This window comes from Bacillus rossius, chromosome 8 (genome assembly GCF_032445375.1).
Source record: "Bacillus rossius redtenbacheri isolate Brsri chromosome 8, Brsri_v3, whole genome shotgun sequence".
Classification (NCBI taxonomy): domain Eukaryota; kingdom Metazoa; phylum Arthropoda; class Insecta; order Phasmatodea; family Bacillidae; genus Bacillus; species Bacillus rossius.
The window spans coordinates 70849997-70865035 of record NC_086336.1 but is presented as its reverse complement, the minus strand read 5'-3'; the positions used below and the strand labels follow the sequence as shown (position 1 = coordinate 70865035).

Here is a 15039-nt window from a genome sequence, read left to right as displayed (position 1 = left end):
TTCCCTCATGTAAGTACCACACCTCCTCATGGAGCTAAACCCCAAGGAGGGTAACCTGACCGGGACTACTGGACCGCGAGTCCAGCGAGTCGTTGGGTGCATCTACGTGATGTTGACTCTATGGCCAGTACACGTCTACGTGATGTTGACTCTATGGCCAGTACACGTCTACGTGATGGTGACTCTATGGCCAGTACACGTCTACGTGATGGTGACTCTATGGCCAGTACACGTCTACATGATGTTGACTCTATGGCCAGTACACGTCTACGTGATGGTGACTCTATGGCCAGTACATGTCTACATGATGGTGACTCTATGGCCAGTACACGTCTACGTGATGTTAACTCTATGGCCAGTACACGTCTACGTGATGGTGACTCTATGGCCAGTACACGTCTACGTGATGGTTACTCTATGGCCAGTACATGTCTACATGATGGTGACTCTATGGCCAGTACACGTCTACGTGATGTTGACTCTATGGCCAGTACACGTCTACGTGATGGTGACTCTATGGCCAGTACATGTCTACGTGAAAGCGACTCTATGGACGGTACACGTTTACATGATGGTGACTCTATGGCCAGTACACGTCTACGTGAAGGCGACTCTATGGACAGTACACGTCTACGTGATGGTGACTCTATGGCCAGTACATGTCTACATGATGGTGACTCTATGGCCAGTACACGTCTACGTGATGTTGACTCTATGGCCAGTACACGTCTACATGATGGCGACTCTATGGCCAGTACACGTCTACGTGATGGTGACTCTATGGCCGTGCCCTCACCCTCGTACAGCCAGTCGGGCACGCCGTTGTGCACGAGGCCCGGCTCGCCGGTGCTGGTGACGGCTTGTAGTACACGTCTACGTGAAGGTGACTCTATGGCCAGTACATGTCTACGTGATGGTGACTCTATGGCCAGTACACGTCTACGTGAAGGTGACTCTATGGCCAGTACATGTCTACGTGATGGTGACTCTATGGCCAGTACACGTCTACGTGATGGTGACTCTATGGCCGTGCTCTCACCCTCGTACAGCCAGTCGGGCACGCCGTTGTGCACGAGGCCCGGCGCGCCGGTGCTGGTGACGCGGTGCACCTCGGGCGCCCTGGCGCGCGGCTTGTAGTACACGTCGTTGCCGCGCACGAAGGCGAGGGCGTTGCCGTCGGGCGCCCAGACGGCCAGCTGCAGCCTGGGGTGCTCCAGGTCAGCAGCCTCCTCCTCGCCGGTGGACAGGCGGTACTTGTTCCTGCACACGCGCACACGCGCACACTCACACAGTCAACGAGAAGCCTAAGATGTCCATCATGTTCTGTCCCTGCCCGAACACGCCCGAATATTCACCTTCGGCCAACCTCGGGATTTGTTTTATTTTTGCGCAGGTAAAATGAATTCAACTATTAAAAGTGGTCGGTTAGGTTAGCTACATTAAAACACTTTAAACACTACGGGCGGTTAGTATAGCTACATTAAAATAAACAGAGAAATATAAATATATATAAATGAACCCGAGGTTGGCCGAAGGTGAATATTCGAGCGTGTTCGAGCAGGGACAGAACTTGATGTACATCTTAGGCTTCCCCACAGTCAACTCGTGAATGACAACAGTGCTTCAGGTTTACAATTTAGTTGTTACGTAATTTTTAGTAACAGAATCAGGATGATCTTTGTATAGAACATTCTAAATTGTAAACTAATAATTAGTACCAGTTTCATTTTTTTTTTTGCAGGAATAGTCAGTTACCAATAACAACCTACCAGATAACTGTTTCTGTATTAACCGCCTGTCTAGAATATGGGTTTGTATTTTGAGACAGGTATTTTACTCGAAATAAGGAACGCCTGCGCCGTAGGTTTTCTTTCTCGTAACTGACAGACGTCTGCAAGAAAAGCCATTCAGGACGCGTTTGCTTGTATGGCAGTTTTGTGACGAATGTGGGTGTTGCGTGTCGGTCGCTAGGTCGCTAATGTGCGCGTGTGCGTGGGCTGTGGTCGCTTGCGCTATCTCGTAGTGCGTCTGCGTAGCTTTTCCCGGAGTGGTTTGGCGGGCTGGACTATTTCAGAAAATATTAATTTATTTTACCTGGCATTTCAAAAATTCTCAAATTTTGTTGCGATCTTGACAGCCAAGAAACGTGAAATGAGTTTTTTTGTGATAGCAAAGCAAACCATATCATTAACTAGCCAGTGGCATTGCAGCTAAACCTAAAAAGTTTCAGTTCTGCAATCAAATTAAATTCTCTTTATTTGTACTATCTAAAAACGGTTATAAATGTATCTTTGGCAGCTAATTATGCAAAAAGTATGCGCTGTATATATTTTTTTTTCATTTCGTGAAAGTTAAACAGTTGACAAAGTCTGAAAGTTGATCAGTTATAGATATAAGTATAAAATCGCGACCTGAAATGGGAGGTACAGACCCTGGCAGAGCCACAGGGAGCGGAGCAGACACGTGGGTAACTCAGGGAGGGGGCGAGGGGCGAGGCAATGTGCAAACCGCCGCTGTTATTCTCCCAGACAGCGATGCGCCAGACCATGGTCCCGTCAGCAGGGAAGGGGGGAGGGAGGGGTTAAACGAATTGCGCGCACTTCCAGGCTGATGAATGGTGCGGCAAAGGTTTTTTTTTTAAAAACTCTTTCTTTCCGTCTCCATGGCAGCGCTCACGACGGGAGTGTTTTGATTGCGAAGTTCCTGAGGAACGTCAAGGAACACTTGGTCCGTGGCCGAACCGACACACAGATGCAGTCGCGAGCCAATCAGAACACTCACTAGACTGCAACATGATGGGAAGTAGCTTGGCTCCTGGGTTGTAGCCGTGTGTCCTTGGCGAGTAATTCACCGACGTTTCGGTCGACATCGCAATCGCCATCAGGGAGCTCCCTTATGATGTCGACTGCAATGTAGACCGAAACTTCGGTGAATTATTCGCCAAGGACACGGCTACAACCCATAAGTAGGGCCATGCAGCTTTGGCGAAAAGATTTTGAGACTAGCTGAAAGTTAAAACACTGTAGCATCGTCTGTATTTCGTGATTGGGTGGGTTTCTCCCAGATACATATCGATTGTAACAACACCAATCACAGTAATTCAGTGCGGAAGCAAACGCGTCTTGATTGGCTCGGCCAAATAAGGCAACGACTTCTCTCGCCAGACGGCCGCCAATCACAAGGAAGAAACCATAGGTGGGGGTATACCTTGTTGCTGTCTCTGGCATTTTATGATAAAACTATGGAAGGAACAGAAGAGAAACACTTGTTGGCTGTGGAATCGGCGCCCCTGCATGGGTTCGGTGCCGGGTACTAGTAAACGTCCTGTCACCGGGGACATGCGGGGTGATTCCACGTGGATTGATGAGGTAAAAGTTTTTATATATCCACCGCCGGTTTATATAATTGTGGACACAAGAAATGCATATATATTTGAAAATTTGACAAAGCTATAACCTGGCTGCAGCGCCGGCGGTGAAAACAGGTTGGATAGGTTATTCTGGTTAATGGCCCTCGAGTGACGAAAATCAAGTCACTCAATGGAAACATGGGAATATAGGCCAAAAATTTGGGAAATTAAAGTAGTGCACTTGGTACACCCCTACTGGGGTTTAGTTCCAGGTGGAGGAGGTGGTGAGGCTTGGCCGGGCTTTTGCCCAGAATAACTTGTCTAATAGGTGTGCAGATCTTTTCGCGAAAAATGCCTGCCCCTACCCATAAGCCAAGCTACTTCAGACAATGGCCGTGAAAGCCTGCATCATGGTGTACCTAACACGTCCGCGACCTTATGATCGGGAGCCTTCTGCAGGAGAAGCCAACTGCGAGAGACACACAGATTCCGCGGATGATTTTGTTCGTGATTTCTATTTATTTGTTGATTGGAACATAATTGCTTGGCTCTCCCCTCCACTTCTGTGGGCCAGTGAACTACCAGCCAGCGGCAGAGTTGCCGAATCACACCGACCAATTGAAAAGAAGGGGAAATTCTACATTGAGAAACACACGTGAGTAGAGTTTACACAGAAAAGTGGGTGTTAGACTGACATAATATGAATCCGCGAAATATAGCAGTCCCCCGTGGTTAGAGGGGGGGGGGGGGGGGGGGTCGGAACGTGAACGGTATCGTGTATCATACGAAAGATCGTACTTCATGGAGGATTCGTGTGACTTTCCACACAAAATACTCCATAAAAAAATTGGTTGTCTGTAAAGTCGGTTTACAGACGATAGTTTCACGTGACAACGTCATAACAAAACATTGATGAAATGATTGCATACTTTTATGAATACAATTGAATCATTTTTATTTAATTATCACTATTTTGTATGGATACAAAGAAGGAGTGAAATGAAATCTACAATTCAATTGATAAATTTACTTTTATTTGCACTCATTAATTCAAATATGTTTATTACTTTAACGAAGAGATTATTTTAACTATAACTTTTAAACATGTTTGCTATTTAACATCTTCCAATCTGTGTTATTCTGTTAAGGATAGGACGATGATAGGAAAAGTAGGAAACGTTTAGGAGTGTTTCAAGTTTAATGTGCCTCGAAAAAGCCTAACCGATGGTTGTTCAAATTGAGTGGAAGAGAGATAGATGCGGCGTAAGCGTACAATGAACGTAACGGGACAAAGCGCAACGGGACAATGAGTCATCCTTCTTCGTGCGTGCAGCCATGTGTTCATCGATTTATAAGATGTTGTCACGTCAATAAAGTGAACTTCGTTTGCCTTTTACCAATGAATGAATGATTGGCGACATCGAGGCGACTGGAGAACTCAAGAAGGCACGAGGAAAGAATGGAGCATGTCGAAATGATTGGTTGAAACTGACCCACACGAGTTCAACTGCGAAGAGATTGCGCGCAAGTCATGTGCACGGTCTGCTACACTCTGCTACCTCGCACCTCCTGCTGGAGAGGGGGTGGCTAGTGGGGGGTGGGGGGGGGGATCAGATATGCGCCAGCCTCCATATCTGCGGGAACCGGGATCTGGCTGTTGTCCCCCCCTTTGTTTCGAAAGTTGTGTGTTGCTGGCGATCACCAACCCGACCCACGCAACGCGCTATCGTGTTTTTTGTTCAAGCACGAGCCAAACATGTACATAATACAAACCACCACGAGCAGTAGTTTTAGCACCGCTATCAGTGGTAATTCACGATGTGTTTTGTTCGAGCGGGCTCAGCAAATAATAAGCTCTCGCCTCCCGTGGGATTTAATGAGCGTCGGTTGACTTGATGCATGCACGTGCTCGCGTGAATGTTGCAATTACAATCCAAACTTTTATATTTGGGTGGAGTGTGTGTGTTTTAGTTTTACAGCTGCTCAGTCTCATTCCGATTAATAAGTTAATTTGAATAACATTTTTACGCGGTGATAGTCGGAAACTGAAAAACTTCGCGAATTCATAAACCAGAGGGGACAGAATGACTAATCAGGTAGCCGCTTCCTCGGCATTGAAATATGATGTTAAAAAAAATTGAATTTTTCTTGAACATCTAACAAACTGTACAGTCTAGTCTTCAGATCATTGACCTAGCGCAGTTTCCAGGCCTTAAAGTACTGTCGTCTTCTGGATAATACCTATTTGTGTTTTTGAACCATTGAAAATCAACCATTGAAGACTCTCAGCTAGCCTCGAAATCTTTTGTATTAGAATCGCTACAAATGCCCCAGTATACTGTCCTGTAGAAGCTTTTCATCGCGAAACGGATCGGAAACTTTGCAAGACTTTTACATTCGTACAACACAAACATTCTACGATAAATGCGTAAAAAGTTTAAATCCGCATGTTTCCTCACTCGAAAATTATGATCCCGACATATCACAGAAATACAAACGACCGAAATCAATCCTCGCACATCGCCCCCCATAACGATGCACGATTGGCCGGGCTGCCGACCAATCACAGCCGCTTGCGACGGCCGAGGCCGGACACCAACCACGTGGTTGCGAACTGGCGGGTAAAATCCACACATACACTTGTATTGCTGGTATTTCGTCATAAATAGATTTAGTATTTAGCATATTACTAAGTTATAATATTAAGGCCTCCCAACACTTCCCAGTACACTAGCTGAGCTGTAACCCAGCAGCGAGGCCGGACAGACACAGACGCACGACACGGTAAGCCAATAATGCCCTCAGCTTTGTGCCGAGTACATTGGAGTGCGTATCCGCGTAGCTTCGGCTACAAAATTTACCTAAATAACTTTCTTTCTTCATAATTTAAGTGGGCTGGCTGGCAGCCCGGCGGGAAACGACTAAAGTCGCCCCCGAAACAACCAGTGCCACCCAAACCAATGCGGACAGCAATGTCCAAGCCCCCAACCCCCCCGCATGGTAGACTCTTTTCTACTCTGACCAACTCTTCTTCCAGATCCATCCTTCTGATTTCCCGTAAGCCTCCTGCTTGTTATTAATGCATGAAATTTTGCATCTTGCATGTCAGAGCCCAGGGTTTTCCCTGTGTCTATGCAGGTTTTACCTGGGCTCAACTTATCTAGTTTTAGTCTAGTATAGTCAGTGAGGGGAGTTAGTCATGGCGCCAATCGTTGCCATGGCTGGCCAATCCCCCTCCTAGCACATGATGCATGCTACCCCTCCTGCATGGCTAATACCCTGCATGATTAGAGCGTATGGGCTTCGGCCTGAGACGCACTTAGTCTCCCTCCCTAACCCGGAACCCTCACCAACACACTTAGTTTTAATTTAGGTTAGGAAAAAAATTCTGCGTTAGAGCACTCTGGCTGCTCCCGAGTCCAAACAGAAATGTTCATCCGGCCGTGAAGAACCTTCTAAAGTTTAAAACAAAAGTGGGGGCTGACACGAGGTTTCTCTTCAGTCATGGTTGTTGTCATATCGCGGGCTCGTCGGCACTTGCCATCACCTGCACGCCGGCTTGAGAACCACTGTCGCCAACTTCGTCCCCTTAAAGATCAATATTCCAGCGAATTTCAAAAGAGCAGGTGCCGTCGCAAGTCACCCTCAAGGCCAAAGAAACACCCCGAGCACAACTTCGCCAAGTGTCCACCCTCTCCCGCCCACAGCCAAGAAACTTTCCTTCTGCCGGCTGAAGACTCCTCGGCAGCTGCTTTAGCGGCCACGAGTTCAGGCAGTCTGCCGGGTCGTGGTTTGGAGCGGCGCAGGCAGAATCAGTTCAAGCTGGGGGAGGGGGGGGACATTGTACCAACGGACAAGTTATTATGTTTCGAGGGGTCGTTACCACAACGCCGAAATACCACAACGCCGAACGTACAATAACGCCGAATACCATTACGCCGAATGCCAAATTGACCGCAACGCCGACAGCTAGAAAACTGCTGTGTACCACAACGCCGAAATACAGTAACGCAGAAAAATGTTGCTGCGGGGAGGGGGGGCTACAGGAGCAAAATGAAAAACAACTGAATTAATTTGTGTACCTAACCTAACCTTACCTAACCTAACCTTTGTGGCAGTCCTGCAATGACATTTTTCGGCGTTAAGGAATTTCGGCGTTGTGGTAATTCGGCGTTGTGGTACACAGCAGTTTTCTAGTTGTCGGCGTTGTAGTCAATTTGGCATTCGGCGTTATGGTTTTCGGCGTTATGGTTTTCGGCGTTATTGTACGTTCGGCGTTGTGGTATTTCGGCGTTGTGGTGCGTCCCCGTTTCGAGAAGTACACAGCAGTAGGAAAATGAAAAAAGATTTAATCACTCGGGCCGTACTCCATTACCCTCTCAAGGCACACCGAGTGGCATGAAAGACGTACCGTTTTCTCTTTCAGCAGGTGCATCAGTGCAGCGCCTAGGAAAGGGATGGCCAGCCCCTAAATAGTCAAGTCCAATTACAAAATTTAGAAATATAGCAGGTAAATTTGTACATTGTACTTAGATTATTGTTATTCAATAAACAGCTCCCCCTTTATTAACCAACTGATTTTGTGTTACTTTGGTTCACTACAGCACGTAAAAAGCCATGATACTTTCGTGAATTTACATCTCCTCACGCTAGGCTTAACTTGCCTATATGTAAAATCAAGAACCAGTTGCTAAGAAATATTTTTTAATACTAAAAGAAAAACCCATGCGTATGGTTATTTTTGCACGCATGAAATACGTTTTTGGAAGCAACAATGAATATTCTTGTCGCGCTTACGAAAATTGTCACATCATTTCAAATTCTGTTTTATCGTTTATACGTGCACACATTTTGTCAACAGTTGAAAAAATAATTGGACCGTACAATGCCTTATTGTGTTTATTAACGCACGCAGTTAAAACTGGAACGCTGTTCAGGAAGCGATTTACGAATAACTAATTAATGCACGTGCTGGTAAGAAATCTTAGATGGCGAGGGGAAAGGGTCCGAATCCAGTGTTACTGCGAACATTATTTTGTTTTTTCATTTATTTCGTGTAGATGTACATCTGTATCCCTGCAATGTTACTTCTGTTCCAATCACGTAAACTGCGACAGAGAGCGGCTGGGCGGAAGCCCCCTGAAAGCAAGATGGCGCCGGACGTCAGTAGCAGCTGCTCTATTACTGCTCACCCGATCCCTGGGCGGAGGTCGTGAAAGACACTCGCCTTACGTCGTCCATGAAGACGTCAGCCAATAGTCGGTGATGGAGGGGGGAGGGGAAGGGGGGTGGGAAGAGGGGAAGAAGTAATAAGGGCAGGAAGAAGGGCATCGGCGAGGAAATGGAAGAGGCGCCCGGAAGCGGATCCAGGCTGACCCTCCAGGGCAACAGTTCACGTCCCAAGTGACGTCAGGTCAACAGCCGAGTTGACGACCGCTGCTGAGTTGGAAACGTTGATTAATGGCGAGGTAATCTCGGCTGTGGGGCCTCCACACACACACACTTAGCCAACATCTGCGACATTTCCCTCCTCTTTGGTCTCCGGCCGGTGATTCGCCTGAAGATGGTTTGGCTAAGTTAAACTTTTTTTTTCCAGCCACAAGAATTAGATGTGTTAATAATATATTCAAGACTATCCCAATTGGGGGGGGGGGGGGGGGGGGAGAAAAGCTCTCGTTAAACAGATATCAGAAAATAATTTAGACGGAATAATTTTGTCATAGGCTACACTTCAACCCTTTTAACCTCGGTGGTGTACGCTTCTGCGATTGGCCAGGAAACGTGATTGAAAGACGCCATCTTGCTTTCAACTGTTCTTGACGTGACGTCTAACAAATCGATTAACGCCGGCTGCACGCACGAAAAAGTGTCCCGTTACGCACATTGTCCCTTTACACTGTGTCCCGTTACACACATTGTCCCGTTACGCGATGTACTGTTACGCTCATTGTACGCTTGCGCCGCATCTATTTCTCTTCCACTCGATTGGAACAACCATCGATTTGACTTTTTCGAGGCAAATTAAACTTGAAACACTCCCATTCGTTTCCTACTTTTCCTATCATCGTCCTATCCTTAACAGAATAACACAGATTGGAATAAGTTAAATAGCAAACATGTATAAAAGTTATAGTTAAAATAATCTCTTCGTTAAAGTAATAAACATGTTTGAATTAATGAGTGTACATAAAAGTAAATTTATCAATTAAATTGTAGATTTCATTTCACTCCTTCTTTGTATCCATACAAAATAGTGATAATTCAATAAAAATGATTCAATTTTTTTCATTAAAGTATGCAATCATTTCATCAATGTTTTGTTATGACATTGTCACGTTAAACTATCGTCCGTAAACCGACTTTACAGACAACCAAATTTTTTTAATAATTTCTTTAATCCATTTAATATTAGAAGGTTTGGCTCTTTTGAGCAAAACATGTACGTTTATTGAATGCCTTGTTATTAACAGTGACTGACTGCTACAAATAAAAATTCCTGTAAAATAAGAATTGGTGTTAACATTTGATTTAATCTCTATGTGCAGGAGACTTATTCTCGCAAGGATGAGATATCCTCCATACTTGAAGTGATGAAGCGAAATTCACAGAATAAAATATTTATATTTTATTTTAAAGCCTTTTTTTTATTAATTTTTTCATATTTGAGAAGTGCGTAAAAAAATTCAATATTCTAATTTTTTTCCGTGACCTATGAAACACAATGCTTACAGAAGTAAAAAAGTTGTTGACATCCAGAAGAAAAAAATGGCGGATATTACATAATACAATATTGTGATCTTCAGCAGACGAAAACAATATGGCGGATGTGACATCAGAATCAAGGATGGCTGAATCAAGCAGACGAAAACTAGATGGTGACTGTGTCAGAAGTCAATATGGTGAAATACAAGATGGCGGAACACAAGATGGCAGTTGTGACATAATAATTCAATTTGTGGAATCAAAATTGGCGGCAGTGGTTAAGGTCATGCGAGATGGCGGCATGACATCATAATCCAATATGGCTAAATCTAAGATGACAGCCAGAGCCAATGTCAAAGTTCAAGGTCATCCAAGATGGCGGCCATGATGTCACAATCACATAGGTTGACACTGATGCCGTCAACAAACCCAGAAAGAGGGCTTGGAGCCTTCTACATAAACTACTTATGGCCTCAGGCAAATAAAATTAACCCATAACTCATTCAATGACTGACATTAGATACCTAACATATTTACATAGCTTCACCGTAGGCCTTAGAACAGCATAAACTAATGTAAAATTTAAAACGAGCAGTGCGAGACTGATCTGCCTGTAGACAACCACAATGAAGCATAGGTATATCGTCGTGTTAACAATACGATGGTCAAAGAAAAACAATTAGAACTTATGGCTAGCTTTCTACCGAGCTTTGGTGACTTTAAAATTTAGAAGCACGAAAAGAATATAAATAATATCTTCTTGACAGTGAGAAAAGGCATTGTGTTGTTTTTTAAAATCAAATCACTTGCAGGGATGTTGGTAGTAACGGTCGATGTTCCGCAGTCGATATCTAGTTCTGATCAACCTGGTGTTGATTGAGACAAAAAAAAAGGTCAATTAGAGAGTGTATGTAGGCTGTGCAGATGACAGGCGAAAATTGAATTCCATTCACGGCATCTTCCTTTTCCTTCTACCCCGCAGAGATAAAAACAACCTGTATTTTAATTTCCTGCGAGATTCTTTCACAGACTTAGAGTCCTCGGTGTCGCGTTCACGTGGCGGAGTTTACGAATTTGATCCAAAAACTTCGGAGGGACTCGGTTCATGAGCTCCGGGTAAATGAACGAGAACTACATGGGGAGCTCGGACCCAAGTGATAGAGGAACGAGTTATTTGTAAAGTTCTCAGTACCCAAGTGGTAGAGGAACGAGTTATTTGTAAAGTTCTCAGAACCCAAGTGGTAGAGGAACGAGTTATTTGTAAAGTTCTCAGTACCCAAGTGGTAGAGGAACGAGTTATTTGTAAAGTTCTCAGTACCCAAGTGATAGAGGAACGAGTTATTTGAAAAGTTCTCAGTACCCAAGTGGTAGAGGAACGAGTTATTTGTAAAGTTCTCAGTACCCAAGTGATAGAGGAACGAGTTATTTGTAAAGTTCTCAGTACCCAAGTGGTAGAGGAACGAGTTATTTGTAAAGTTCTCAGTACCCAAGTGGTAGAGGAACGAGTTATTTGTAAAGTTCTCAGTACCCAAGTGGTAGAGGAACGAGTTATTTGTAAAGTTCTCAGTACCCAAGTGGTAGAGGAACGAGTTATTTGAAAAGTTCTCAGTACCCAAGTGGTAGAGGAACGAGTTATTTGTAAAGTTCTCAGTACCCAAGTGGTAGAGGAACGAGTTATTTGTAAAGTTCTCAGTACCCAAGTGGTAGAGGAACGAGTTATTTGTAAAGTTCTCAGAACCCAAGTGGTAGAGGAACGAGTTATTTGTAAAGTTCTCAGTACCCAAGTGATAGAGGAACGAGTTATTTGTAAAGTTCTCAGTACCCAAGTGATAGAGGAACGAGTTATTTGAAAAGTTCTCAGTACCCAAGTGGTAGAGGAACGAGTTATTTGTAAAGTTCTCAGTACCCAAGTGGTAGAGGAACGAGTTATTTGTAAAGTTCTCAGAACCCAAGTGGTAGAGGAACGAGTTATTTGTAAAGTTCTCAGTACCCAAGTGATAGAGGAACGAGTTATTTGAAAAGTTCTCAGTACCCAAGTGGTAGAGGAACGAGTTATTTGTAAAGTTCTCAGTACCCAAGTGGTAGAGGAACGAGTTATTTGTAAAGTTCTCAGTACCCAAGTGATAGAGGAACGAGTTATTTGTAAAGTTCTCAGTACCCAAGTGGTAGAGGAACGAGTTATTTGTAAAGTTCTCAGTACCCAAGTGGTAGAGGAACGAGTTATTTGTAAAGTTCTCAGTACCCAAGTGGTAGAGGAACGAGTTATTTGAAAAGTTCTCAGTACCCAAGTGGTAGAGGAACGAGTTATTTGTAAAGTTCTCAGTACCCAAGTGTTAGAGGAACGAGTTATTTGAAAAGTTCTCAGTACCCAAGTGGTAGAGGAACGAGTTATTTGTAAAGTTCTCAGTACCCAAGTGGTAGAGGAACGAGTTATTTGAAAAGTTCTCAGTACCCAAGTGGTAGAGGAACGTGTTATTTGTAAAGTTCTCAGAACCCAAGTGGTAGAGGAACGAGTTATTTGTAAAGTTCTCAGTACCCAAGTGGTAGAGGAACGAGTTATTTGTAAAGTTCTCAGTACCCAAGTGGTAGAGGAACGAGTTATTTGTAAAGTTCTCAGTACCCAAGTGGTAGAGGAACGAGTTATTTGAAAAGTTCTCAGTACCCAAGTGGTAGAGAAACGAGTTATTTGTAAAGTTCTCAGTACCCAAGTGGTAGAGGAACGAGTTATTTGTAAAGTTCTCAGTACCCAAGTGGTAGAGGAACGAGTTATTTGTAAAGTTCTCAGAACCCAAGTGGTAGAGGAACGAGTTATTTGTAAAGTTCTCAGTACCCAAGTGGTAGAGGAACGAGTTATTTGTAAAGTTCTCAGTACCCAAGTGATAGAGGAACGAGTTATTTGAAAAGTTCTCAGTACCCAAGTGGTAGAGGAACGAGTTATTTGTAAAGTTCTCAGTACCCAAGTGATAGAGGAACGAGTTATTTGTAAAGTTCTCAGTACCCAAGTGGTAGAGGAACGAGTTATTTGTAAAGTTCTCAGTACCCAAGTGGTAGAGGAACGAGTTATTTGTAAAGTTCTCAGTACCCAAGTGGTAGAGGAACGAGTTATTTGTAAAGTTCTCAGTACCCAAGTGGTAGAGGAACGAGTTATTTGAAAAGTTCTCAGTACCCAAGTGGTAGAGGAACGAGTTATTTGTAAAGTTCTCAGTACCCAAGTGGTAGAGGAACGAGTTATTTGTAAAGTTCTCAGTACCCAAGTGGTAGAGGAACGAGTTATTTGTAAAGTTCTCAGAACCCAAGTGGTAGAGGAACGAGTTATTTGTAAAGTTCTCAGTACCCAAGTGATAGAGGAACGAGTTATTTGTAAAGTTCTCAGTACCCAAGTGATAGAGGAACGAGTTATTTGAAAAGTTCTCAGTACCCAAGTGGTAGAGGAACGAGTTATTTGTAAAGTTCTCAGTACCCAAGTGGTAGAGGAACGAGTTATTTGTAAAGTTCTCAGAACCCAAGTGGTAGAGGAACGAGTTATTTGTAAAGTTCTCAGTACCCAAGTGATAGAGGAACGAGTTATTTGAAAAGTTCTCAGTACCCAAGTGGTAGAGGAACGAGTTATTTGTAAAGTTCTCAGTACCCAAGTGGTAGAGGAACGAGTTATTTGTAAAGTTCTCAGTACCCAAGTGATAGAGGAACGAGTTATTTGTAAAGTTCTCAGTACCCAAGTGGTAGAGGAACGAGTTATTTGTAAAGTTCTCAGTACCCAAGTGGTAGAGGAACGAGTTATTTGTAAAGTTCTCAGTACCCAAGTGGTAGAGGAACGAGTTATTTGAAAAGTTCTCAGTACCCAAGTGGTAGAGGAACGAGTTATTTGTAAAGTTCTCAGTACCCAAGTGTTAGAGGAACGAGTTATTTGAAAAGTTCTCAGTACCCAAGTGGTAGAGGAACGAGTTATTTGTAAAGTTCTCAGTACCCAAGTGGTAGAGGAACGAGTTATTTGAAAAGTTCTCAGTACCCAAGTGGTAGAGGAACGTGTTATTTGTAAAGTTCTCAGAACCCAAGTGGTAGAGGAACGAGTTATTTGTAAAGTTCTCAGTACCCAAGTGGTAGAGGAACGAGTTATTTGTAAAGTTCTCAGTACCCAAGTGGTAGAGGAACGAGTTATTTGTAAAGTTCTCAGTACCCAAGTGGTAGAGGAACGAGTTATTTGAAAAGTTCTCAGTACCCAAGTGGTAGAGAAACGAGTTATTTGTAAAGTTCTCAGTACCCAAGTGGTAGAGGAACGAGTTATTTGTAAAGTTCTCAGTACCCAAGTGGTAGAGGAACGAGTTATTTGAAAAGTTCTCAGTACCCAAGTGGTAGAGGAACGAGTTATTTGTAAAGTTCTCAGAACCCAAGTGGTAGAGGAACGAGTTATTTGTAAAGTTCTCAGTACCCAAGTGGTAGAGGAACGAGTTATTTGTAAAGTTCTCAGTACCCAAGTGGTAGAGGAACGAGTTATTTGTAAAGTTCTCAGTACCCAAGTGGTAGAGGAACGAGTTATTTGAAAAGTTCTCAGTACCCAAGTGGTAGAGGAACGAGTTATTTGTAAAGTTCTCAGAACCCAAGTGGTAGAGGAACGAGTTATTTGTAAAGTTCTCAGTACCCAAGTGGTAGAGGAACGAGTTATTTGAAAAGTTCTCAGTACCCAAGTGGTAGAGGAACGAGTTATTTGAAAAGTTCTCAGTACCCAAGTGGTAGAGAAACGAGTTATTTGAAAAGTTCTCAGTACCCAAGTGGTAGAGGAACGAGTTATTTGTAAAGTTCTCAGTACCCAAGTGGTAGAGGAACGAGTTATTTGAAAAGTTCTCAGTACCCAAGTGGTAGAGGAACGAGTTATTTGTAAAGTTCTCAGTACCCAAGTGGTAGAGGAACGAGTTATTTGTAAAGTTCTCAGTACCCAAGTGATAGAGGAACGAGTTATTTGTAAAGTTCTCAGTACCCAAGTGGTAGAGGAA

At 43.7% G+C, this 15039-nt stretch overlaps 1 protein-coding gene across 1 annotated transcript in view; it reads right to left on the bottom strand.

Annotated features, from left to right (window-relative positions):
* Positions 1–15039, bottom strand: part of LOC134535412 (inactive dipeptidyl peptidase 10-like) — a 344969-nt gene that overhangs the window by 29443 nt on the left and 300487 nt on the right. The window contains exon 9 of the mRNA XM_063374486.1: positions 1040–1260. Within this exon, the coding sequence (XP_063230556.1) occupies positions 1040–1260 (221 nt within the window). The remainder of the gene's footprint in view (positions 1–1039; positions 1261–15039) is intronic.